Below are 27,974 nucleotides of genomic sequence, written 5' to 3' on the forward strand. Positions count from 1 at the left end.
TCGGAGCATTTGTGAATTAAAAGTCCTGTTGGGTAGACAATGACTGGCTGCGATGACGCACAGGGAGTGATGCTGAGGGGGGGATGAGGTGATATGAGGATGAGGATGGTTGAGTGAGTGGTGGTTGTTGTGGCGGGAGGGGGTATACGGGGGAAAGCGGTTCAAGGATAAAGCAGTGAGTCACTTGGTATTCATCATCATCATCATCATCATCATCATCATCATCATCAACTGAAGAGACTTAGAGCACCTGAAGGTCGGGCTCTTAGAGCGGCTGTGAGATGTGAGGGCTCTCCACGATGAGCGCACTTGGCTTTCCCTCTCACTGTCTCCGAGTGCGTCCCAGCAGTCACAACCGCGTCCAAATGTGGCACGGGCGAGCCGTCGGGATGTGAAAATCAAACTCAAAGTTGAGGTGAGTCGCGGAGAATTCGACTTCTAGCATTTAATTGAATCTATTTTTTGAAGTTGCCTTCTCTTGATACTAATTATTGCTGATTTTATTGACGCGTTTTCTACATTTGCTGTCCGCGTTGGCAGGCAGATGCAGATGTTAGATGATGTTAGATGCATTTCATTGTTTCCTGCCACTTTTGATGAGAACAAAAGAGGAAGGATTGCTCAGATTTAAAGTCGAGCAGAAGTAGCCAAAATTAATGTTGATTTCATTTATATTTTAAATGAATTATTAGGCTACTTTTTTAAGCATATTGTTTATCTCGGATATCGGTGATTGCTAAGGCTGGGTCGCACTGATCTATAAATAGTTGATTTATATGATGCTATTTCTGTTTCAAATATCAATTAATCTCTCACACTTAAATGTTAAAGATGCTGAAGTACATCTTTTTAATTTAGTATTATTATTTTGAAGAGTGTGTGTGTAGCAGAAACTACTCTATAAGGGCTCTACGTGACTGTTGGTCGTCCCTGTCTCTCTGCCATTTTATTAAGGTGAATGTCACTTTCTGTCAGGTAGGCTATCACCACCCTGCACAGTGACTTCATCTTGTGATTGTAGAGCTGGGAATTACCCAGCACACCAGTGAAGAGGCTGAGATAACATCTGAGCAAAGTGGATATTTACTCCTGGATAATTAAAATAGCTGCAGACACAGAGAAGCTGCATGTCTCACTCTCCTCATCATGATTGTGGCTTCTTGTCCAAACCCTCAGCAGCTGCTTCACATCAACCGCTTTCAACATGATGCTGTGTGTGTGTGTGTGTGTGTGTGTGTGTGTGTGTGTGTGTGTGTGTGTGTGTGTGTGTGTGTGTGTGTGTGTGTGTGTGTGTGTGTGTGTGTGTGTGTGTGTGTGTGTGTGTGTGTGTGTGTGCCTGGGAAACAGCCAGGAACACACATTTTTAGACAAATATATGGTGCTTGGAACATCTTAAAAACAGAGACAAATAACCAATACATCCCCGGGAGCAAGGTATCCAGCGACTTCATTATAGCTGCTCATTGGTTCAGTTGCCCCTCAGGCACCTGCTCTTTCACTGGGAAACACCCACCGTAAATGTGCATTACTCTACATGAATATTAAACAGATCAATGCTGGAAGTGAGCCAATGTGCATTACTTTACTGCACCTGGATCCATATGCATCCTAATTTAAATACCATGAAACTCAAACTTACACTGTATTTTCAGTGGAATCAACAGGTCTGTTAACAGGAGCCTGATGTAATCTAAGTTTGAATTTATCCCAAATGAATGTCTGTAATCAAGAGTTTTCTACTAGTTTGAACACCTTTTTTCCAAAAATATATGCTGATCATTTAAATCTCTCCTCCCTTATCCTTTATTTTTAAAGTAATAAAGTCACTGCAGTCACAAATGCCATCTCTCTACTGGCTCTGACATAAAAGTCAGCCACCTGGAAAACTGTAGTACCTAGAGAATAACCAGAGAAGAGTAATATGTGGATTCGATCAATATGACTAAACTTGTCTTATAGTAAATCCATCAAGCTTATTTTCTCCAGTTGATTGTAACACAGTACGTTTAATATAACAGTAACAAACAATTTGAATGCCGCAGGGACACTTAATATTTTAAGCTGAGGTAATTTAATCTTTTTTTCCCTGTGCAAAATGAAGATGGTGTAATGAGCTCCTGCAGAGAGATATGTAATTCTTACTTTCATAATTATATTAGAGGCACTGGCGGTCCACCTTCTTCCTCTACTTGAGTGGGTGGGAGAAGCTCTCAGGTGCTGTGATTTAATGGCTGGTAAATGCGGGCTTTACCGCACCGTGCCAGCACAGTCAGGAGCTGACCAGACACATAAATGTCCATAAAACATGTTAAACAGGTGTACATCAGATGAATAGCAGCGGTTTGTGGGGCGCAGAGGAAAAGGTCACACAGTGGTTAATAGAGTGACGAGGAGAAATGGAGGAAGGGAGGGGGCTAGAGACTTGAGGGGACTGTGTAATGCCTTTGAAATGACACGTTTGAGACCCGTGAAAGCTGAGGGGCCACTGAAAAAAAAAAAGATAGACAGACAGACAGACAGACAGACAGACAGATAGACAGATAGATAGATAGATAGATAGATAGATAGATAGATAGATAGATAGATAGATAGATAGATAGATAGATAGATAGATGGACCGACGGACAGACAGACAGGCAGACAGACAAATATGAAACACAGTTGAGAAGAGGGCAACGGAGACAACCTTAACTAGGACTCAAATAAAGCAGCTTTACAAAATCCCCAAATCGTCTACACGGCTGCACTACTTTTACTAGTCCCATCTAATCTGTGGTTAGGTACATCCACATTACAAAAGTCAGTAATCTGCCGAGACAAGATTAATTTCACATCTGTCATAGTGCAGGACTTCGCACGGCACTAAGACATTGTTTGAAAGGACAGAACATACCATTTTAAATCACTACTAGCACAATATCATCACTTACAAATCCAATTTAGCAACTCAATTGTTTTTGTTATTTGATATAGACATAATCTGGTTTGATAAAAATGGTTTTCATTTTTACGTCAACTTAAATGAGATTATGGGGCATGCAGTGGCACGGTGGTTAGAGCAGTCACCCCATGTAAAAAGACAACGGTAGCTGGTTTGACTCCGACCCTTTGCTGCATGTCTCTCCCTCTCTCTCTCGCCCCATTTTCTGTCCGTCCTATGTCATAAAGGCTTGAAAAACTGCCAGAAGAATCTTTAAAAAATAAAATAATTAAAATGAAATACGATTATACCTAAGGCACTTTTCCTGTGAGCGTTTAATGAGAAGATCAATACCATTCTCACGCCTGTGCCGTAACAATGGAGCTATAGAGTAAGCACACAGTTAGCTTAGCTTAACATAAAGCATGTCTCTGTCCAAAACCAGCACCTCTAAATCTCACTTAAACACTATATCTGGTTTGTTGAACACAAAAGGTAGAAATCTGGTTACCTTGCACGGCAGCTGGATCCTCCAGAATCACAGATCACAAAAATCCATCTTATTAGACTTCAAGTAAAGCGTTTGTGTCCAAACCACCAGAGGTTCGAACTAATCAGCATCATGTGAGGAGCTTCTGGCAGCTATGGCCGTTATGTGAGTGACAATACAGAGAGGCAACTGTCAAGGCAACAATGGCTCCTAAAAAGGTTAATGTAGATGCTGCAATAGTCTCCGTTATCAGAATTTGGCACTATGGCTTTATATTAAGAAGAGTGGGGGTTTCTGGCTTACTTCACCTAATTCCAAAGTGCGTGGAGAAGGGAATGATGCCTGAAAGGGCCAAAGCTGCAGCAGCACTTGTAGTATATACAACTTTAATGTTAGACAATAAAGCCCTTAATAATAAAGGTCTAGCAAAAAAGAAAGAGTGCCAGGTATTTTTTTTTTAACATTTTTTCCCAAACAATTTCCAGTGAAATGGTTCTGTTTAACAAACCATCTGATGTGTCAGGTTATAAAATCTGGAAAAGGCAAAACAGAAGTGGAAAAATAGCTTTTCAACTGCAGCCCACCAAACGGGCACTTGACATGCACATGCTTCATACAGCAACCTGCACAGGTACCAGTCATTCATTTCAATCATCCGGATCCTGGTTGTGATCCTTACGCTGTTATATAATGACAATTCCTGTTTACCAAGCTTGTGACTCTGTAAAGAACTTTGAGATGACATACTGTCATCCGAGGAGCGTCAGAGATAGAGAGAAAATGTTGCTAATTGTTTTGCCTGCTGCTAACCACAGCCTTGAGCCTTTGGCTACAGTTAGCAGAACTAAGCAACATTTTCTCTTCATCTCTGAAACGCTTTGTTACTATTGACACCTCTTTAGACTCTTTTGGATAAGTCCTTTTTGATTTTTTTGGGGGTGTTGCTTTGCAATGTAGGGAGTTGTTCCAAATACTGCAGTGGCAAGTTTAGCAGGATTTTACACCTCTGATTAAGGCTTTCTCCGGGACGTGCACATGCAGCTACATCTGTAGAACAGCCAGTACAGTCACACTCTGAAATGACCTGTGATTGGCCTCCTGTCACTGGCTTTTCTAAAGCCTGAAAAGGAGGTGCAGAAGTCTAGTTTTCTCTCAGACCGTCTGAATTACAGTATGATGAAAGGTTATTATGGCATGTTGACCTAATGACACTAAATCTAAACTGTCTACCCCAGCTTTAACTAGGGAGCTAACACGTGTCCTAACAGCAAGAGCGCCTCCAACTCGTGGCACATTGATGCTCTCCGTCCATACTGAATCTGTTAAATATACACTGATTGTATGACACACACGCAGCGCGCCAGACACACAACACCTCCGCGATTCCTCTGGTTTTACCTTATCTGTCCCTGTTTAGCTTCAAAAACACATTTATTAAGGGTTTTGTAGTGAAATGTGGCGATGTTGTGTAACTCCTCATTTCATCTTCATGAATCAGATAGTCTTCGTTCACTGCAGCATGTTCAACGTGAGCACAGGAATAAGTGCATTTTATATACTGTATATATATAGTTTATTTCATATTTAGAAAGACACCATGTATCACTGTGCGTTTTTGAATGGTTGTAGACGCTTAACTCATCACTGTGACCAGTACATTAATTCAGATTGGCTATCTTTGAAGATGTGCAGGCATATACACTGGCTTAAGCTTATTTATAAAGCTCTTCTTGGTTTGGTGCCTTCTTACTTATGTTCATAAACCTTCAAAGAAGCGGAAGCCACTACTATGCCTTGCGTTCCTGTGATGTTTTTAATCTGTCCGTCCCTTGTGTCCCTTGAGTGTTTAGTTTTACTGCTCCCACTCCCACTTCTCAAGATAAAATACGCGAGACAATTGGACAGTGCCCGTGTTTCTGATTTGTAATCCTTGGTCAAGATTCTGCACTTTATCTGTAAATCAATGTGCACATAGTAAATCGTTGTTCTCTTTTAACTTATTGTTTGTAATCTGTATCTTTATCATTCAATGCTTTTATGACATGTGCTGCTGGCTTCTCGGCCAGGTCACCCTTGTGAAAAAGATCCTGATCTCAATGGGTTATTAATTATTGTAAATAAAGGTTAAATAAATACAAACCTTTCCCAAAATGTTAAACAAGGCTCAATGTAACTACACCTGAATACACACACACACACACACACACACACACACACACACACACACACACACACACACACACACGCACACATGAATTAATGTCAAACTGTAACACTATGTATTGTTTTGACCTCAATCGTATAGAGGTCACAGTGTGATATTGATTACTTTGGAGGAGAGATTAAGAGCTATGGGTCGAGCTTATCTTGGTGAGGGTCAGTTGAAGATCATATAAACGACACAAAATGGCAAGAAAATACACATTAGGTTGTGGTCTGTGCCATTGTTGACTCTCCAGCTATTCTGGTTTGGATCATTGCCATCAAGAGTTTAAATTGTGTGATCAGTCCCATATCATTCGGTCTGTAGGGCAATTGGTCAGTCCCGAAATTGTTTTCTGTATTCCTCAACCTGTGTTTAGTCGATAAGCGCAAGACATGAGGCCATGTTCACATTGATCTGACAGCAAATCTGGCTCGTACACTGTCTCTCGCCCCCACACTTGATAGATCTGAGCCTCTGTAAAATGGAAAAGAACTGAAAAAATGAAACAAGGAACAACAAAAACGAGGATGATTGCTTTTGAATTTGTTCTATTTGTGACGGATCTGTCAATCCTCTCAAAGTAGATTTCTTCTTTCTTTTCAAAGGCACCGGATAGTGTTGCTGTATCCTGTTGTGTTGAAGCTGGATCTGCCCCTGGGTTCAACTGGAAGAGCCTGGATGTTGACTACTGCTCATCTACCACCTGACACAAAAAGTGCTTTCTCACTTCAATTTTTAGGACTTTTAAGAACTTGAATTTTGTTCCCAAACTGCAGTTTTGGGTTCGGAGAACATGTAAAGATTTTTCTAGATGTGTACAACTAATTTGAACAATTTTTTGTACCAGCTGCACAATCACAGTCAATTTTAACATCACTAATATTTCCAAGATGGATTACCTGATTTCAGCACAGTAGGCTTTGGTCTGCATACATTATACTTCTCTCAGTGTTTCTGCATGCATCCTGTAGTTTTATTTTTCTTGATGCATTGCCGGAGTAATGGCTCATTTGCCAGAGGCATCATCATTCAAATGATGTTGTGACAAGACGAACTTAATGGGATCATTACTCTAATGGCTTTTATAAGAATGTCCTGATGTCCCTTTGCTCCAGTAGTGAAATACAATAAATTAGGTGTGTGTTACAGTCCACCTTTGCTACGCTGGACAGTGTCGAGCATCAGCTTAGTATTGCAACAGATGGTTCCTGCGCTGGACAATATGACCCCAGCTCCTTTGACACAGAACTGCTCTAATTGCAGCCAAGTTTTAGTCCCAGAGCTCAACGTTGTCAAGGCTGTAGTTTTGGGCCTGGTGCTTGGCGGCTTCATTGTTTTTGGAATTGTGGGAAACATCCTGGTAATCCTGTCAGTAGTTTGCCATCGACACCTGCGGACAGTCACGCATTATTTCATAGTTAATTTGGCAGTGGCAGATTTGCTGCTGAGCTCCACTGTACTACCCTTCTCTGCCATTTTAGAGATTGTGGACCGTTGGGTGTTTGGCCGGGTCTTTTGCAATGTTTGGGCAGCTGTGGATGTGCTCTGCTGCACTGCCTCCATCATGAGCCTCTGTGTGATCTCTGTTGACCGCTACATCGGAGTCAGTTACCCTCTGCGGTACCCAACCATAATGACAAAACACAGGGCGCTGCTGGCAGTGATGCTGCTGTGGGTGCTGTCTATCATCATATCTATTGGACCTTTGTTTGGCTGGAAAGAGCCGGCCCCTGAGGACGAGTCCATCTGCAAGATCACAGAGGAGCCAGGCTACGCTATCTTCTCTGCTGTGGGCTCTTTCTACCTCCCTCTGGCCATCATACTGGCCATGTACTGTCGGGTTTATGTGGTAGCTCAACGGGAGAGCCGGGACTTGAGGGAGGGCCACAAGACGGAAAAGTCCGATTCAGAGCGGGTGATACTCAGGATACACAGAGGCCACACAACTGTATCAGAGGACGAAGCCCTTCGCAGCCGCACACATTTTGCCCTGCGACTGCTCAAGTTTTCACGTGAGAAGAAGGCTGCCAAAACCTTGGGAATAGTGGTTGGCTGCTTCGTGTTGTGCTGGTTGCCCTTTTTCCTGGCTCTACCCATCGGTGAGTATTGTCATGTTCATCTACGTATTCTTGTAATTTTAGCAGGCTGTTCTCATTCACTGTTCATACTTATACATACAAAAGGTAATGCACTATAATTTGCATTTAACCCACGTAAGGTTAAGCCAGGACATGCAAGGCGGCCTCTAAGAAGCAAGTCAGGTGACAACGAGAAACAAAGTCCACGCAGGGAGGAGGTTGGGGTGGATGGATGAGTCAAACAAATACAGGATTCTCACCCAGGAGACAGCTGTTCATGTCCTGTGCGAAAGCATCTTAACTTATTTTTCTACGTAACTACTTATCTAATGTCACATAGTAAGTTACATAACAAGCATTTGAACCCAAATCACAATCTTTTCTTAAACCTTAGCACCAAAAACTCCTCCCTAAACAGGTTTTGCGCTGCAGGGATTTATGCAGGCTCACTGACTGCTTGTGTTGTTGCTCGGGAAACAGCTAGCCTGGCTGTATCTAAAGGTAAAAACACTCTGCCTACAAGCACCTCTAAAGCTCACAAATGAACACATCATAGCTGGGTTTTTTTTCAATCCATACTAATAAGACCCCACCATTGTACGGTATAAAAATAGTTTTATTAGGAATAGCTTGAGGATACAGGAAGGATAGTGTAGTGACCAACTGGGCCTATGTTGATAGTCACGGTGGTGTGTTACCGTAAGAATGTGTCCTTGACGCGCATACCTTGAGCTGTCTGTTTTTAGCTTGCTTCTTCGGTCCTCTGCTTATGTTGAGGTGTTAGTAATTGGGCAAAAAAGTTATATCTTTGTTTTTATTCATTGTGTTAATCATTCATAATCTGCCCTTTGAGACACGTGCGTGCATGCATGCGGTAAGAACTGTTTTTCCCTCTGCTGTTCAACAAACACGCTCACACTACACACCTATGTCACTTATCACTTAATTTCGTGACGTGACCCATCACTATCAAGTTACCGCCCCCTTGTGATGTCAAATACCAATACACAAAGTATCTAAATCAAGCAAAAATAAACCAAAAAACACCCAATTTGTCGTGTTCGTTGGGATGATGAAGGTCGAGGGGAGGGATAAAAAGGGGAGGGGGTTGAACAGGGTTGAACAGAGTGGTAGTGGGGCTCAAACAAATGGGAACCTGGGGGTAGAGACACAGGATGTGGGTACACCTCAATGAGCTTCCGACTTCGTCATCCCCTCCGGAATTCAAATCCAGGACATACTTGTTATGAGGCAATGGCAACAGCTGAGCTGCCTACTGACGCAAGGGTTGTGAGAACTGAGACCAACGTCAGAGTTAGTTAGACACAAATATATAGACCTGCAAAGGTGGTTGAATTGGTGGGAGAAAGAAGCATGGTCTTGTTCCTGAACCTTAGTTACAGAATAATAACATCATTAAAACCAAAGGGTAAAGTCACCAAGTTGGTCTTTAATGGGGGGTTGTATGCTAGATTATTCCTTGGCAGATCACAGTTACTTCTTAGTGTCCTGAGTGAGCTTTATGGGTGCAGATAGGCAGACTTTGTTATACCCCCCTTTTCCTGTCTGTATGCTAAGCTAAGTTACGCTAACCGTCTCCTGGCTCCAAATTTACATTGAATGGACAGATATGGGAGTGCTATCTCATCCAGCTCTTGGTAACAAAGAAAATATGCATGTTTCCCCACAATGTCACTATTCCTTTAAAGACGCACGGTTGATCCAACTTAGTTTGATGATGTTAATTGAAGTGCTCCTCTGTGGGTGCACACTGAAGTTATCATTCAGACGAGCCTTTGTGGCCTCTTGAGCAGCGTAGTAAAGGCTCCAGCCAAGCAGAAGCTCTATAAATAGGCTCAATAAAAATGCACTCTCCTGTCTGTAAACAACAGCACAGCATTTCAGACCAACATATATATTTCAAACACAGATCATTGAATTCTGTGTCATGTCATTTCTCTGCTTCTTCCTCTCTCCGTTGTGTCGGTGACTCACTTCATCACAATGTCAGTCCAGGACTGACAGATAAAGCCGTCACATCGGTATCACACCTTATTTGATGTTCCCTTCACCACTTGAAGGGAATTCACACTACACTGTGTATGTGTGCTGGTGTCAATATGGAGGGAATGTGAGAAGGAAATCCAAACCGAGTAGATATGTGATATGACAAAACCCTTACAAATCCCTCGGGTTGTTATTTATTCCTTCCTCTCATGCTTGTAAATATAGCTGCTACCATTTGGCTTTTGTCTTTCCTGACGGGGAAATGAGGAAATGCCTCAGCTTACCAATCCTCCCTCACTAATGCTGGCATGAGACTTAGTACAGTATGTCTCTGGACAATGAGAGATGTATTTATGAATCACCAAGCCAAGTCATGATTGTTTGATTTGGCTTATTGGAGTTCACATTATTTTGATAAAATATTATTGTGGGAATTTGACCAAGTAAAACATTTTTAAAAAGATGAGTGGTTCCGGCTCTGTATTTGTTCGATTGTCCTCTTCTCTCCTTGGCCTTTCAAAAGTCCTTCTCAGGGATGTGTAAAGCAAGCCATTGTTCATTTAAAGAATAACTTAACTGGGTGATTATTTAAAGTCGTCCTCCACTCAAAAAGAAGTGTTTTGTCTTCTGTATCTTTCGTCTAAAATGGGGGGGGGGGGGTGCTGGAGAGCCTATCCCAGCTGACATTGGGCATGAGGCCCTGGACAAGACGCCAGTCTATCACAGGGCACATAGAGACAAACAGAGACAGACACCATTCACACCAACATTCATACCTACGGGCAATTTACAGTCAATCATCAATTAACCTAACACGTGCGTGTCTTTTGACTGTGGGAGGAAGCCGGAGAACCCGGAGAAAACTCACACAGACACGGGGAGAACATGCAAACTCCACACAGAAGGTCCCCAGCCGGGATTCGAACCAGGAACCCTCTTGCTTCGAGGCGACAGTGCCTATAGTGACTAGTATCCCAGATCATTTTGTCACTAGTCATATGAGCCGTTGGCGGGCTTCTATTTAAACCTCGGGTCTACGTGTAAACCTACGATAGAAGTTACAAGTAGTTACCGAAGAGCCTCAAGCTAGCGCTACTATGCCCAGGCACAAGCAGTGTAGCGCGGGGCGAGACCAGATGCAGAATTCCTCACTGAGGGCGAAACAGTAGTTGTACCTTCAGCCCCATGTCTGAGTTTTTTTTTTACTTTCTTTGTGAGTTATCCATGTTAAACAATATATTAATCATATCAGATTCGTTTTTTAACTCTGGGTCATAAGCGTGTCTGTTGCACTTGGCACCACACCTAACATTCAGTGTGTTTACATGCCGTTTAAAAATCTGATTATATTTGGGTTAAGGCAATACTCCAGCTACTCAAACGTCATAGCCCGGTTAACAGACCTACTTAACTTCTGCAGTAACCCGAGTATTTATGCATGTAAACAGCATACCCGGTGTATGGTCGGGTTACACGTTTGCGCATGCTCGGTAGGTTATAACTTAACTGTCCCTCCCCACTTTGCGGCAGTGGTTTTTGACCCGGAAATAGAATAGACTAGGAAGCAACAGCACCAAAAACAATGTGGAAAAAAACAATACAAGCTTTATCTTTAAACCGATGAAGGACTTCGCCATCGCAAGTAATGTTACTACCAAGAAGACCCATTTCGGTGGAAAAGTCCTCCATTTTCTCCCCGCTTTCCAAGTTGTTGTGATTTGAACGTACCTACTGTACTCAAGGTAGAGTTACTTCCGTCATACTTCCGATTAATCCCCACACATGTACGAGTAGAACTGCAGTAATCCGGTTACTGCTGTGCATGTTAAGGCACTGACTAATGTCATGGTGAACTGTCACACCCTAGAGTACACCCAAGGCTATGGAAAGAGGCAAGTACACTAATCAAAGATGGCGGTGCTTGGGGGGTATGACACATATACAGTGGAACTGGAGCTGTGCTGCTCTCTTTCTGTGATAGTACGCCAGCTATTGAGCATCATGGCAATTACAGACCAGATTTTACTGCGCATGTGTCATACCCCCAAAACGCCGCCATCTGTGATTGTTGACTTAACCATACTAGTCTTGAGTACACCTTGGCATCACAGCAGAAGGGTGAAGAAGCTACACCCCTGCAGGTAAAAAAGTTGGTGTTAACTTTCTATTTAAAACTGCACTAATCAACATTTTTATCTAAACAGTGGGTCTAATATGAAAGGGGTCACTTATGTTAACAAACCCACTTTTTGAACAACAATACATTTGATCAAACAGCTACAGTTACCAGCCTTTTTTTCTTTTTCTATGAAGGGTACTAAAAAATAAATGTTCTTTAATTAATAAATGTTCATTGTAGCTGGGTATCAAATATGAGCTGTACAGCCAGGCACAAAATAATTTGCTCTCAAACTCTCTCTGCCTCTTCTGTCTATCTATCTCCACGATCTCATCTTTCAACAGCCCACGTTTAACCGTCTGTAACACTCTGTCCAATAAAGCATTTCAGTAGACAGCTTCTCCCCTTCTATCTCCGAAGATATATAGACAGATAGACAGACTGACAGACAGACAGACTGCAGCATCACAAGAAGTCAGACATTTAATTATTCTAATGTCTCATTGGCAGTCACTGGAGTATGTGAAGAGTCACATTTACAGTGATTAACAGGGCTGCATGTAATGCTCCTGTTAAGCCACTTTTTCTGCTTCTTCATTAAGGATCCCACTCACGGTTTCCTCTAATCACAGGCAGCACAATTTATGGCAGCGATTTTAATAAAATCCTTCACCTTTATGGCAATATGGAGATATTTTAAGTCCAAACTGGCTTAAATTATTTTCAAAATCAAGTGGATGTAAATTGGAGCAAGGCTATGTTTCTCTCAGTAGTTGCAGATCATGTGTTAGTTAGGCAATAGCTCATGACAGATATGTTGTGATTATATCACAGCTAAGGGCCTTTTTTGGCCCGACACAAAGTGATGGGACAAGTGCCCCCTTAGCTGTGATATAATCGCAACTTATCACTGCCAGAAGAGAGTTATTGCTTTTATAATAAGGTTCACAATAAAAGAGGCCCTCCTGGGCTCGGGAGCTGGTTGCTGTGGGATGTAGCCTGTTTTTGTCAAAGGAGTCTGGTGGATTTGAAGAGAGCATAGATAACGACTTCAGTTCCCCATCGTAAAGGACCAGGAAGGGTTGTCTGACGGCAAGGTCAAGCTGACACTGATATTGACTTTTTTAGGAGATGGGCACTGCTCACTCCACTTCTCTGTGGTTAGGCCACTCAGGAGGTCAAAGTTAACCGTGCATCTAATGTTTGTTTCTCAGACAAGGAGTGATACATTTGAGCTTAGACGTCTTTTGCAGCTCACACAAGGTTAGTTGGGGTTCATTTTATTGCCCAAGGTTTGCATGGAGGAGCCAGTGATCGATCCGCTGATCTGGAGGAGGAGCTGTTTTACCCTCACTAGAGGACACAGTCACACCATATGAATAACGTTACATGTCTTACTAACGATTCAAAGCGAATAAATAAACAGAATTTAGATTACACCGCAATGAGATAATCAAATAATCTTTAGATTAGAATTATAATAACCTTTCTTTAACAATCCTTTAGTACGATGAAACGCTGAGAAAGAACAGTATTTTTTCAGACACCATGGTCCCCAGAGGATGAGGTTTTTTTCTTTTTCTACCACCAGCAGGCATATTAGAGTGTGCTTAGAGACAGATATTCATGGTGCCCAGAGGATCTCTAACAACTTTATTTCCTGAGTTATTCTTTGGCGCCATCAGCAGGTCAAGCTTTTCACTTATTCAGTGAAATAGATTTACATTTACTACATAGATCTGCAAATTCTGTACAGACAAACATGTTCCCCCACAAGTAAAAAAAAAAACATACTTTGATGATATCCTTATTTCCTGTAGCACAACTAAGAGGTGTTGTTTGGAGTGAAATATAACAATTTGAATTGACTGCTGCTCATTTTGTTACAGATGGCCTATTCAAGGTCCCTAGAGGGTACCAAACACCTGCTAAACCAATTGCTTCCCCATCAACAACACCTGTACGTCTACTTTGTGCTTAGCTAAGTGTTACTTAGTGTTTAAAGGAGCTAAACTAAGGAACCTGGAAAATATTGCCCGCGTGACTGTTGTTTTCAATTAAACTCCATGTTTCAGACAAGGGTTCACTTTGGATTTAGTTGTTCCTTCTGCTGTAGAGTTAATCACCCTTTTACTGTATGTTGAATGTCCCTACAGGCTCCATCTTTCCCGCATACAGACCTTCAGACACTGTCTTCAAGATCACCTTCTGGCTTGGTTACTTCAACAGCTGCATCAACCCCATCATCTACCCGTGCTCCAACCAGGAGTTCAAGAAAGCTTTCCAGAGTTTACTCGGAGTTCACTGTCTGAGAATGACTCCGAAGTCACACCATCATCATCTGAGTGCAGGTCAGAGTCAAGCACAGGGTCACAGCCAGCCCCTGACTCTGGGCCTGGACAGCAAGGGAGCTTCATGTCACCTCAGTCCTTCCTCCTCTATGGCCCTGTCCAGAACCCCATCTTCCAGGGATAGCAGGGAGTGGAAGGTCTTTTCTGGAGACCCCACATGCGGTTCTGGACCGGCTAAAACCAGCAGGGATAAAGTAGCCAAGCTCTGCAGTAAAAGCTTCCACCGGACCTGCTGCTGCATCCTCAGCGGTGGGACTCCCCCGCAGGAGTCAAACTGTGCCCAGCCCCCTCCTGTCGGAGACCTTCCCACCATTAAAATCCACCAACTATCCCTGTCAGAAAAAGGAGAGCCTGTATAACCACTTTAATCCTTCACTTCCCCATTCAAAGTCACGGATGAGAATATACAGTAGGCTTTTCCTTTTTGCTCTGTTGGAGGAGCTGTGTTGCGCTGATGGCTGCTTTTTTAACTTAAAGGTTTGATATCATTTTTTGTTTTTTCCTGAATGTAAGAAAAATAAATATCTATACTTATCATACCTTTTAAATCTTTACCCCTTTAAGCTTTAGCTTTCTAAAAACATACTACTGCAGAATACTGAGATGAAAATGTGAGCGCACGTGTGCATCAAATGTTGTGAAAGTGTAGAAAAAAAGAGAAAAACATCGACAGATGAAAGAGACCAAAAGATTTCAAAATGTTTACATATTTTATATGACAGAAAAGAATTTAAAAAGTATGAAAAATGTTAAGTAGGAAATTTGATATATATGTTGCATGATTTCACCAAATGTTTCAATAACGCTGGTCAGCGGTGCTCTTGATGTCTCTAAGTTTGCCCTAATGCTAATGCTGTTCCTGTTGTCAAAAATGTTGTTTGTGTACTGCTCCGTACACAGTAAAAACCGAGGGACCTTGCGCAGTCACATAACTTTGTACTAAATTAGTATGACATTCCGACCAAGGGACTTATGAGGACATTTTTGTTTCTTTTTGGATGATTCACTGAATACACAGCCCCCTGAAAACGTCTAATTCATCTGTTCGCATTCCCACAATATCATGTACCTCCGAGCTGTGCCAGATGGATGTCTTAATATACTTCTGTGGAATTTTAACTGACCTTGTGGTTGCTGACCTCAATCCTGACCGGCCCACAAGCCTCTTAAAAAAATCCACCAGATTTAGAGATGTCAAGTTAAGACATACGCAGTCTCAGACATTATTCTCTCAGGCCGTACTTGTTGTTTCACTACTTTTTTAGTTGCCATCCACATGCAATGTCTTGATCTTGACCTTCATAAGGTCTGCTATGTGGGTGCTTTCGCGTGGGTGATTTACCAGTGCGATGGTGAAAAGGTGTGTAAGTTCAAGACTGCAAAGTGTCTCTCTGTTTACGCAAAGGCATCAAAGGGTAAGAGGACAACCTCTTCCAACTGTATTGATTTATTTCTCTCCTTGTGTAGTACCAAGATGTACTCCCTTTGTGAGTGCGAGAGGGAGGAGATGCAGTTGTGCGTTAAGTGCAGAAGTGGAGTCGACAGGTTTTCTTTCCCACAGGGGAGGGACTCGGCAATACAGCCAGAGTGCTTGTCTGTGTCCGTGTTGTCATTGACTGCCATGTCTGTGAACCCTTAAATCACACTACTACGCAGATGCTATTTGGGGATGAAGCAACTAGCCGCAGCAATAAACTAATACAGATGGTACCGATGACCTAATTCACCCCTCCCTCTATTGTCCTCCTCTATAGAGTGGTGGCATTATGAACAACCTCAGCCAACGAATACCTGTGTCTGTGCCACACTTTATAAAGGTATATCATCTTACAAATGCAATAGCTTTAATTAATACTATAATTAGATCTGCAGCATTGCATTAGCAGGGCAAAAACACCCCCACGTGTTACACCAGCACTCCCTAATTGTATTGTGTAGTGTATACTCTACATTTCAGCCGCATTCTTTTAATATTCTGATAGAGGATGAATCACAAAGCTCACAATCATTGACTCTAAAGGGGAATCAAATGAACCATTAAAGCATACAGCTCTAAATGAATGTTTGTGAAGTTATTGTAGTGATAAACAGTGTTGGATTTATAATAGTAGTGTCTGTGTTTCAGTGATTGAAAGCACTCCCGATGACTCATGTTTGCAGACTTTTCCCATGAGGGCTTTGGCTGTGTTAAGTCTTCCTGATGCTTTTTGTTTTCTCTCTAAAGCTCTCATCAGTGGTGGCAGCGAAGATGTTGACATTATAGGATTCCCGCTCTCCGGTTTAATCAGTGCGCTCATCATGTTAAGTCCTAATTGGACAACTGTCAAAGAGCCAGGGGGCTTCACTCATCACTGTTGCTGATGTGTGCATTCACTGTGACGTTGTCTCGCTCACTTCATTTTACCGGCAGCGTCCCCGTGGGAGATGTGTCTGAGGAACAACAAAACGCTGCTCTGAAGCTGCTGAGGCTGAGCATCACGACTCCGTGCCTCCACCTAGTGTCTCACTGCCTCTCTGTAGGATATTTACTCCATCCACTGCTGGGATCATGTGGTGTGACCCAACAAAATAGTTGATTTACAAATTTGAAACACTTTATTTTATATATCAAATAGTTTAAGGATTTTCACGCCTGTAGATTCTTAAGAAGGTTCCTGCAGTTTGTAGACTTAAAAAAATTAAATAAATTCATTAATTAATTAATTCCTATTAATTGCTTATGTGGCCAAGATAATCTTTGAATCAGGGGTGGAAGAAAGATTCAGAACCTTTACTTTACCTAAGTAAAAGTTTGGCTTAAAGTATTCATGGTGCAGAAACATTGCTTCTATGCAAGGATAAAAGTTTAAAAAGTACCTATTTTTTAAAAGATATATTTCTAATGTTTCTTCCACAAAAAAGTTCACTTAACAATGAAAAATGACTTCTACTCCTTACTCCCTAATCGTTAATCATAAATGTATGAATGTACAAATAAATTCCATTTCAAAAGTTTTGCTACTGGACGCAAGATGTGTCCCACTTTACTGAAGAGTCTGTTCTCAGTGTATGTGTACTGGAGGTGTAATTAAAGTTTCCGCATCTCACTTGTTGTGTAAGTTGCATACTTGACCACATTGGCTTCCGAGCTGGTTGTGATGTCACAGAATCAGGTCGTCTTAAACTGAGATTTAAAGTGTGCACGGAGAAACTGGAAAATGAAAACAGCCTTAGCGTCAAACTCTGCAAATCACATCATTCTGTGAAGTGAAGCTGAAACCAAGTAATGTAAAATAAGCCACATACATTTTTGAGTGGAGGAGGACTTTCAATATTGTAGTGTTGGATTGATACATCAGTGTGAAAGTAGTATTGTGTTCTCGTAGCTCATTGAACTAGTACAGTTACAATACATCATATTTTTTAAGGTCATTTTAATTTTCAGCTGTCACATAAACATTTCTTTACTGAAATGTAAAGGAATGGTAGAAGTAGAAGTACCCCAAACCTGACTGTACTTATGAACAGTACTTGAGTACATGTACTTTTCACTCCTGCTTTTAATCACTTTGCACTAGGTCAGCCGAACAAGTACAAATGTAAAATTTGCCTGTTTTCCAATCATTCAGGGTTACTTTAATGGAATAATCCATATTGTGCTCATTTTCAGTTTAGTACTTGTATTTTGGGTTTCCACTAGAACACATTGACGATTATTTTTTAGAGCTTCCATTTAAAAAAAAATTATGAGCAGCTGAAATGTGACAGGAAAGGGGGAGAGAGGGGAGATGATACTCCGCAACGGGCCGCTGCCAAGAGCCAAGCACATCTTTAAGTTGTGACTTGATGCCCTTTCAAAGTACTATTTCCGGGTCGAAGTTGGTTCAAGCCTGGTATTTCTACAGTATTGTGTTTCCCGTTGTTTGAAAAGGTCTGAGTATTTCGTTGTTTTTTTAAACATGGGCATTGTAATTTTATCACATTCCTATCCGTTAAAAGATGTCTCACTGAAGAAAGAAGCAATCGTAAGAGTTTCACAGGTTCAGTCATTGTTGGACGTTTGGATCTGAAGATAGTATAGTGAAAGGGTGTTTCGTCAGACTTAAAGGCCAGATATGCGGCCCCATGTTTACATACTTTAATGTTCATAAAACCCTTTATTATTCTCCTACTGCCTGTCTGAATATATCTGTATTAACCCACTGTCTGAAACGCTCTGTTTTAGCGTTTGTCTCTTTAAGCCCCACCCCCAAAAATTGCCCAGTCTGCTCTGATTGGTCAGCCTTCCCGGGTCTCAGCGTCACTGCAGAAGGGGAATGACTAGCGACACTTTTTACCTATATATAGTAAAGTTGTGACATCACAACCATACAGAAGTCCAGACTGCTTGTTTAAAGTCACAGTTTCTGAATACGGGCTGTGCGCATTTCTCTGTGGCTTGAACGTTTTGATACTAGACCTGCTTTATAATCGAGAAAAACTTGGAAATCTTACTTTTTACAATGTGATCGTTGACAACTAAAACTCAAGTAAACCATTATCCATAGGATCCCCATAATAATGACCAACTTATAATTCCTTCCAGAAATAAATTCTATGAAACCTTGAGGAAATTATCAGACAAAATGTTTCATTTAGATTCTGTATGGTTAACTTGTCCATTAAAAAAAGACAGTACGATAAGTTTAATTTTTATTATTTTAATCCACTGAAGTCAACACAGATAGGGTCAAATGCTGACAAGACCGATGATTTCCCCCCCAAAACCCTGGTATCCTACAAAACATACATGACCGAGAGTGTCACACTTGCTGGGAGAGGGGCAACAGTGCTCAACATCACAACTCAATAACCATCACCATAACATTTCCCCAAATTTTAATCACTTCACATTATAGCTTGGCATACAAAACCTACACTTGACAAGGCAATGAGGAAGAAATAATCCGGTGTTTAACAGTATGGCCGCACAGTGCCGTGAAACTGACAGACCATCGTGGTCTGGTGGATACAGTTACTACCTCGAGTGGATCTGGTGTCGACAGTGTTGGGCAGGTGGAGGGGGTAAGGGAGGAAAAACTGGATATCTGATAATTCATTCACGACACTAACACCGAGAACACATCATCAGCACACTGTGAGGGATTTCATATACATACTGAAGCATTTTTTTTTTTTTTTATCAGGTCTCAAAGATCATCGTTCCACTTCTTTAAAGAGCCTTCATAAATACAGTGTGCTATCAATATCTTACAGAACAGGCAGGCAAGTAGTTTGACTCAACAAATATCCTAAAACATACAGACGTATCCAATACAAATAAAAAGTTGCAAGCTCACATACATTTTTATCTTTTGGATTGTTACAGGTGCAAAAGAAAATTCTGTCAAAACGGAGTTAATGGTGACTGCTGTGTGGGTGTGTGGACATCATCTGCACATATACAGCAATGGTCATATAGCACCGGGTGCAGAGAGGTTGTCGGCAAACCTCCCATCTAGCTTCTTCGTAGCGTGCATCTATATCCTGAACAATATACACCAGTCTGATTATTGGAAGCCTGTTGCTCTGACAACCTTTTAACAAAAAATACTCTGAAAAAACAAAATGATGAAATAAAGGGAAAAGGCGAGTTTGTCAGACAAAATATTCAGGTTCAGGGTGGAGGTGAATGGGTGGCGTAACCCTAAAATGCCCTTTCTTTACCTTTCAGTGCAGTCAGCGTTTTCAAAATGACTTAACGTGATAAAAAACATACATTAATTTTAAAAAATGAAGAAAGTGCAACTATAACGAAACAAGGAAGACCAAGGTGAATTGTTCTGCTGTACACATTAATTACCTACACAAAAATCAAATACTGCAAACTTCAGATAAAAACACGTCTTATGAGATGCAGAAACAATATCCTACTTGCCTTCATGATTAGTATTTTCAGCTTTTTTTGTGGCAACAATATAAATGTTTTACTAAAACAGCAATCTTACAGTGTAACAGTGTTACAATATGGACAATGGAGGCTTTACTCTCACCTGAAAGTGACGCAGTAACACGACTACCAGCGGCATTCTAACTTCTGGGAAATGAACAGAGCAGAGACGGAAACTAAACAGCTCACACATGTACAGCAAACATGATACAAAAAATGTAAACAAATGTAAATTCATTCAATAATAACACTGAGCTTAAAAACAGGAGAAAAAAAAGCTGCTTCAATTCACCAGATCCTTCCTTGACAATGGAATATGGCAGGAACGATGAAACAAATTAGTGCTTTCTCTTTTTTTTGTAAAGTGTGAATAAGAATGGATGGAGTGCTTGTGGGTGGGGTGCAGGGGGAGTCAGAGGTGACCAATGTGATGTGACAGTGGTAAGAGTGGCCTCTGGTCCCGTGTTGCCCTGCATCCCCTCGCTCAGTTGAAGAAGGGATTTAGCCGAGGCTGGTGATGTTGGCTTTTCCACCAGGGGGAGCCACGATGCGTTGAGTGTTACGACGAGGAATATTGTCATCAATTTGGGCACCTAAAACAATCAAAAGGTAATGCATTATAACTTAAATACCTTTGTTGTGAACAAGGCCAACTGCCTGGAATTAAATGTGTGCTTTCACTCACCAGACAGACTGAAGCCAGACTGGTGAAGGTTGCGCATTGGCTGGGGAGCAATCTCCTGTTGTTGCTGCAGCTGCTGCTTGGCAGGAGCTGGCTTCACTGAGGTGACTGTGGACACCTTGGGAGTCGCAGTCACCTCGCACACAGGCCCGTCGTACTGGCCCCTCGGAACACCTCGCAACTCTGTGAGCTAAAAATATAGACCAGTTCATCAGACCACAAGCTGTGTAGTTCATCGGATACTTACAGTGCCTCTGTAACTGAATGAGTGAGGTGAGACTCCAATCGTGACTCACCCTGCTGCGAGCCTTTATCCTCTTGTAAACATGGTCAGAGAAGGGTTTACGGCTGATGTAGCGCCCACAGCCCTCCAAGGGGTGAAGGCTGCCCTCCTCCAACACAATCTTGCCCTGGCTGATCACCACTACAGGACCTCCACGCAATTCTGTACCCTCAAAGATGTTATACTCCACAGCCTGGGAAAAGAAGGGATTCGATAAGGAGACGACTAAGACACTGCTCTGAGTCAATGAAAAGCATGATTGTGCCCAGTTACAAGTATAAATAATTCAGTTTTATATCCCAACTGTTTTTCTGATTATCTTTTTTTAATAAATAACTATGCTAAATACAAGGTAGACTGGTTTAAACTGAGTTTTACTTGGATATATTGCACTTGCATAACAATAATAATAATAATAATAATAACAACAAAAAATTACACTTGGAGTCCCTGTAAGTGACTTTACTTTTTTCACATGGTTAAACAACAGTGTTTGTACCCTGAACTGTATTTTTAAGCTACTTTCCACGCAGAGTCTGTGTTATTCTACATTTCTAAATCTATTATTGCTCTTAAAGAACTCTCTTAATACCATTAACATGCACTGCACCTCTCTTCTTAACATAGCAGGTTAAGTTTGTTTCTAGTGCATTGCAGCCCTTTACATACAATCTTAGTAGTAAAGTCTCAATATGGCACATAAATAGACACATAAATGAAAAAAATATACCGTGGGTAAGAGCAAAGAAAAAGTAACCGTCTCACCAAGTTGTGGCTCTTAGCCGAGATGATCTTAGTGGTATCCGGGTCCCACAGCACAAGGTCGGCATCAGACCCCACAGCGATGCGGCCCTTGCGGGGGAACAGGTTGAAGATCTTGGCTGCGTTCGTGCTGGTCACCGCTACAAACTGGTTCTCATCCATCTTACCAGTCACCTTTTAGGACAATAAATCACATACTTGCATCTTCATTTACACAAACGTTTACATTCCTTCATGATAGGAATTTCTTGAACATGTCAAAAGTAATTGCATCAAGCTCACCACACATTTGTCCCAGATTAGGGACATCCTCTCCTCAGTGCCATTGGTGCCCTCTGGTATAAGGGTGAAGTTATCTTTGCCTATTGCACGCTGAGAAGTATGGTAAGTGCAGTGAGCACTACCAGTCACCTGCAAATCCCCACTAGAAAAAAGCAAGACAACTAAGGATATGTTTCATATTGCCAATTACTCATGACAAAACTGTGTACCAGGGTAAAAATAAATGCAGCACACAGCGGTTACACATGTCAAATTGTGGTCCAGCTACCTTTCTGTCCTAGCACATAGCACCTACCATGACAACAAAGAGTTGAGGTAGTCGGGGGTGGTGGGATCAGGACTGAGAGGTGGAGAAGTGACATAGGCTGCTGCCTTGGCCCAGTTCTTGCTCCAGTAATGGGTACCGTCTGTGCCCAAGCTGGCAGATATGGGCTCTCCGTAAACTACAGCACCTACGGAGGTAGACAGGATCATGTCAGTGCAAAAACAGACACGGGTACAGGTGTACAGTAAATTTGCAAAGAAAAAGTTCAAAATTTCTATTCTTACCCCTTTTCCTGGCGAGGGCAATAACATCAGCAGCACTCTTGCTCATCACCTTGGTGATGTAGAGGGGACAGTTGGTCTGATTGGCTATGGTGACAGAGCGATTGACTGCCTCGGCCTCCACCTGCATACACGCACAGTCACATTCATCAGCATCTGTTTCCATACCGTCTTTTTGACAGCGAGTATCTCTTCTCGCCTGTTGTCTTTGGTCTACAGTTATCGAGAAAGCAGTCCTTTGTCTTACCTCCTCTGGGCGGCTAAGCACATGGCCTTCAGGGCCAGAGATCCCCAACTCTAGAATACGTCTCTGCTCCTAAACAAAAAAAATCCATACAAGACCATCAAAATCTAAAATGGCAATAACTGCTTACAGCTGAGACTTGAATGACGATCTTAGGTTCTGTTACCTCTGCGATGATGTCTCCATTCTCAGCATGCACCTGTGCAATAGCTCCAAGGTCTCTGATGACACTGAACACTTCATAGATCTAAAGGAGGATGATTAAAAAGAGGTCAGCTCGAAGGGCAGTCGTCAAAAGACATCTAACAGCCTCAAAAACATATGCTGTGTAGAGCCCGCAGAAGAAGAAATCTGCAGAAGCCGAGCATACCTCAGAGTCAGAAAGTTGGAAAACATCCTTATAAGCCAAATAGACCAGGAAAGAGTTGACACCTGAAGATAGAAAACTTATGAGAGAAAACAGCCAAAGATGGAATAAAGAGAGCCAAAGAGGGAAAACCCAGAGCGAAGGAGAAAAGTAAAATCAAAAAGGATCAAAATTACAAAGCAGAAACATTCAGTAAACGTGGTTGACTTTTTTCCCCATGCAATATCGGAGAACAGCTTCTGTGCCAGTAAAAGTGGCGGGTAAGTCAGTGATATTTAGACTTGATGTATGTGTAGACAGAATCGGGCATGGGTGCGTACCATGATCCTTCACCAGGGTCTCCATCTCTTCTTGAGTGCCTTTGTTCCACTCGGTGATGTCCACATGCAGAGAATAGTCGCAGCAGGACTTGCTATCAGCCCACTCCCTCCACTGTTTGAAAGCTGCAACCAGGCTGACGCCAGGCTCCGGCACCACATGGTCAACTATAAAACACACACACACAAACAGGTTGGATTTAACGTGCACGGACAAACTGCATAATTAAATCATACGCTTGATGGCATGCACATCTGCAATGTTATAATCCCCGCAACAGCATCACTGTGCTTTCAAACTGGTTGAAAACACATGTGGGAATATGTGTGATATAATGCATACCGATCATAGTCGTCCCCCCAGCCAGGGCCGCCTTGGTGCCCTGGTAGAAGTCATCTGCTGACACCATGCCTCGGTCAGGCATCTGGAATCGGGTGTGCACGTCAATACCCCCAGGCATCACCATTCTCCCATGAGCCTCGATGATCTTAACTCCCCCGGGAACAATAAGGTTATCGCCTATTTGCCTGAAGGCGATAAATAAAAGAAAAAACACAGAAATGAAAGAAGGAAACATGATCAATCTGAGAGAATCTAGATTCCAAGAATCAAGATAACAGGTTGCCCTCTTGTAGATATTCAGGTTGTTAAGTAGTATCAAAGTATTAAAACTTTTCAACATCACATGTTTTAAAATGATACAATATCCATGTTCAATAGTATAGAATGTATCGAAGCTATTAAAAAAAGGCAGATCTCCAATCAGATTTTCAACCCAAGGCTGCACGAATTAAACAACAGTAAAGAAAATCAACCGTGCTGGTATGTGTTCATGTTGTGTGCAGGTCTTCAATAAGAAAAAATGGGGAACAAATTATCCTATTTGGCGTGCAATGGACTCCCCCCCCCCCCCTTTTTGCTGTGTGTGGTATTGAAAGAAGTATAATTTTTATGATAGTATTTTATCAGAGTTCAAAATTCTGGTACCATGACAACCTTAGTAGATATAACGAACATTTATTTCTGTCATTCTGTCACAGGAGTTAAGTGCCAAACTACTTTTCTGAATTTACAAAAAAAAGTACATTTGTCTGTCTTCAAAACAAACTTACTTGATGACTCCATCCTCCATGTAGATGTCCGCCAAGAATGACTGATCATCATTCACTATCTTTGCTCCTTTAATGAGGAGACGGTCACTCTGAAAGGAGGAGAGAGAATTTTACTTCACCCATAAAAACGACAAAAAGATGCATCTGCCTGCTGAGTAAATCAGAAAGAAATAATGTGCTAATCCATTATAGAGAACAGTCTGTTGTTTCATAATTTAATAGTAAATATGACGATGTGGGGGCGGCCGGTGGCTGAGTGGTTAGAGCAGTCGCCCTATGTAAAGAGGCTGAAGGTCCTCGAGGCAGTGGCCGTGGATTCGACTCCGACCTTTGCTGCATGCCCCCCCCCCCCTTCTCACCCTATTTCCTGTCTGTCCTATATAATAAAGGCTCAGAAAACTGCCCAAGAAATTATCTTTAAAAAAAGAATTTGACGAAAAAATTACTTTTTTCTAGAATAGGAGAGAGCCTTGGGAGAACTTCAGTGATTCATCAATCAATGTTACAATCAATGTTTCCTGGTAGGTTCAGGGAACTCAATCCATTCAAACTTTCATCCTGAAGATAACCATGACTTGGGGTATATCCTACATGACGTATTCACACATAATAAGGGGGCAAGTCTTGATCAGAACCCTTAAGTAAGAGCACAAACTCTTGAATGGCATAATTAACTCAACTTGTATAAGATGAAAAGAGAGCGTACGAGGCTGGCCTACTTCTCCTACAGGCTTCCCGAGGTCTCTGAGGACAGTCGGGAGAGCTAATGAAGACAGAAGTGGTTTACTGCAAACATCCCAGCGGGAAACAGTCCACTCCAGAGTGGACATGGACGGCACGAATGCATTAGGTATTAAAAGTCATGGCTGTATTGACATGAGGCCATTACTCTCGTAAAAGGGGGTCATATATCCTGCGTCCTCTCTGTGCCCGACTGGTCAGTTAGTGACAAGCGCGCTGACAGTGTCATATGCCTTAGCCCAAAATGACTTTCATTGTGCATTGCTCTAGTCCTTCAGTGTATAAATGAATGTAGCATTATGTAAATATATTTATACATGCACTTCTCTGCTATAAAAACAGACCCCCGTGATCAATCCTGTAATCTACAGTTATAAAACTGAATTAATTACCAAGAACTGAATGTGCTAAGTAAAGGTTTCAGTATATAAAGGGGTGGACAAAATATTAGAAACATCTCAATTCAGTAATTCAGTTCAGTAGCCCCACAAACTACATCTACCAAAATGAAAATATAATTGTATCGACACCTCTTTAAAACATTCTTACTTTCATGAAGGTAGAATTTTTTGAAGGACTTTTATTATCAGACTGCATTAGTTTTAGCTAGTTGTACTTAATTCATGTAATACAACAAAGTGAACAATTACACATTATCAGTCTTAATGCACCAATGTATGTGGTTATCAGGCAATGCATTTCTATTATTATTTTGTTTAAATGTTCAAAGAAAGACATAAAACGTCAATGAAATAATGATGCAGTTTGATTGGCCAAATCAACTTCAAAATGAATAGCTAACAGAGAAGTGTGCTCATTTCGTACACACTTTAATTTACTCAGAAAATGACTCTAGACTCAAAATAATGACTATGCGTCTGTCATTGTGACAATAAATACATCGGCTGTGTGGTGGTACTGTGGTTGTACAAGATACAACTGTACGTTTGAATGAAGTCAGTCACTGTTCAGGGAGGGACAAAGGCTAATTTTGGTGCTTTGTTAAAGCTCTGCACAGTAAAACTGTCTGCTTTATTCCAAACTAATAAGTGGTGCCTGAGGGTCTCTGGGGGTGGAGGGTCTGCATGTTGTGCCTGGGATGTCAGGGCTGCATGTTTATAACCCTGCCTCGACCTGTGAGAGAGAACCTGACAACTCTGTCTCCCCCAAAAATAGACCCAACACATTTCACAAGAAAACGATCAAACTATAAGCTATATGCTTCATGCAGATGCAGCAGCACGATGATCAAAAGCTTAGGGGGGGAAAAAAAGGTTTGGATGGGTGCCGTCCAATGACCTACTTTACAAAAGAGGTTTTACTTCTTTTAACTATCCCGGCATTCCTACTGTATGGCCTTAATGCTGTGCTTTCTGATTGAAATGCTGCACCACAAAGCAAAACAGACATCATATTGTCAATTTCAAACAGTTACTGGTATATTACAGATTCAGGGTTTAATAACCCAAACATGTCATGGCTGCAGCACTTGACAATTTAGCAAAAATCAAGTTCTTCCAACAACAACAACAACAAGATAAAAGAGCACTGAAAAGGGCAGTATATCAGAGGGCGAATGATAAAAGATGAGGTGATGAAAGTGAAGGAGCCTGCGCCTAAACCTGTCAACTACACCCTGCAGGCTGAGGATGCTGACAGGGAGACTGTGGAGGAGGAGGAGGAGGAGAGCTAACATGGCAGCTAAACGGAACATCACATGGGGAAAAAACTACCTAAGCTAAGAGTTGTGCTGCAAATACACTTGCTGGTTTATCCTTGTCCATTTCAGACTCTCAGTGCGGAGATGAAGCTGCTGGTGACGGCGTCAGTGTCAGTGCATGGACGACAGCTAAGCGTCGGCTAGCTCCTCGTCTAATCCTGAGGCTCACCGCACGTTACAAAAAAAAAAAAAAACACACACCACACCCGACAGAAAAATGTAATATTCTTCCAGTAATGACACAATACTCACTGTAATTCGCGGAATGTTCTTCTTCCCTTGGTAACCCGACATGTTGAAGCTCCCTCTTGACACAACTGTCCCCTGCCTCTTGGCTAACGCGAGCTAGCTTCACCCGAGCACCTCAGCTGCCAATGAAAGGATGAATGGATGCTCGGTGGCCAGTCGACGCCCTGGGCGATCTGTGCCTGTCTGACGAATCCTGTCGGTAGTGAGTAAAGGTTTGCACAGTGCAGCCGAACAACTACTATCAAATGCGTGGGAATATATTTGCCTAACAGTCCTATCCTTGGATTTACTGCTAGAATAGGTCCCTGAAGACCAGGCAAGCACCAAGAAGATAAGGGCCACAAAGAGGTACCGCGCATGCGCACTGCCCCGCCCTGCTCCATGTTTCTTAGATGAGTTCTCATTAGTCAGGCAGCAGGTTAAGCATCACCTGGTTAATTGGCTGTGGCAGCTTCTTTGGGAAATATCTATATAAATAAAATGAAAAAATATACATATACCTTCTCATCTTGCAGATTTTGGAAGCAAGTGAAGTAAAGGCTAAAAACAAATGTACCTGTGAAAATCAGCTCACATGGTTGTCATACAT

General features: G+C 41.9%; 2 protein-coding genes across 2 annotated transcripts; one reads left to right on the forward strand and one right to left on the reverse strand.

Annotated features, from left to right (window-relative positions):
• Positions 1-6,817: 6,817 nt before the first annotated feature.
• On the forward strand, positions 6,818-14,530 carry adra1aa (adrenoceptor alpha 1Aa; the record flags this gene model as incomplete). Its single annotated transcript, XM_083913073.1, has 2 exons — positions 6,818-7,715; positions 13,977-14,530. The coding sequence occupies 2 exons, from the start codon at positions 6,818-6,820 to the stop codon at positions 14,528-14,530; spliced, it is 1,452 nt and encodes a 483-aa protein (XP_083769199.1).
• A 5,811-nt stretch (positions 14,531-20,341) lies between these two features.
• On the reverse strand, positions 20,342-27,521 carry LOC310945784 (dihydropyrimidinase-related protein 2-like). The gene is made up of 14 exons (XM_083911992.1): positions 27,389-27,521; positions 24,676-24,764; positions 23,906-24,090; positions 23,566-23,730; positions 23,249-23,310; positions 23,045-23,125; positions 22,882-22,950; positions 22,638-22,758; positions 22,384-22,540; positions 22,089-22,230; positions 21,810-21,980; positions 21,058-21,237; positions 20,765-20,951; positions 20,342-20,672 (listed from the first exon to the last, which is right to left on the reverse strand). Exons 1-14 carry the CDS (start codon positions 27,428-27,430, stop codon positions 20,581-20,583), a joined length of 1,743 nt encoding a protein of 580 aa, XP_083768118.1. The 5' UTR covers positions 27,431-27,521; the 3' UTR covers positions 20,342-20,580.
• Positions 27,522-27,974: the final 453 nt, after the last annotated feature.

This window comes from Echiichthys vipera (assembly GCF_963691815.1).
Source record: "Echiichthys vipera genome assembly, chromosome: 4".
NCBI lineage: Eukaryota > Metazoa > Chordata > Actinopteri > Perciformes > Trachinidae > Echiichthys > Echiichthys vipera.

What these genes read in the sequence shown, in the direction of transcription:
- LOC310945784 (XM_083911992.1), bottom strand. Translation starts at nt 27,430, where the DNA reads ATGTCGGGTTACCAAGGGAAGAAGAACATTCCGCGAATTACA. An exon ending in AGAACATTCCGCGAATTACA is followed by an intron (nt 24,765 to 27,388) that starts GTGAGTATTGTG and finishes TCCTCCTTTCAG; the next exon opens with AGTGACCGTCTCCTCATTAA. An exon ending in TCCAACTTTCTGACTCTGAG is followed by an intron (nt 23,126 to 23,248) that starts GTATGCTCGGCT and finishes ATCCTCCTTTAG; the next exon opens with ATCTATGAAGTGTTCAGTGT.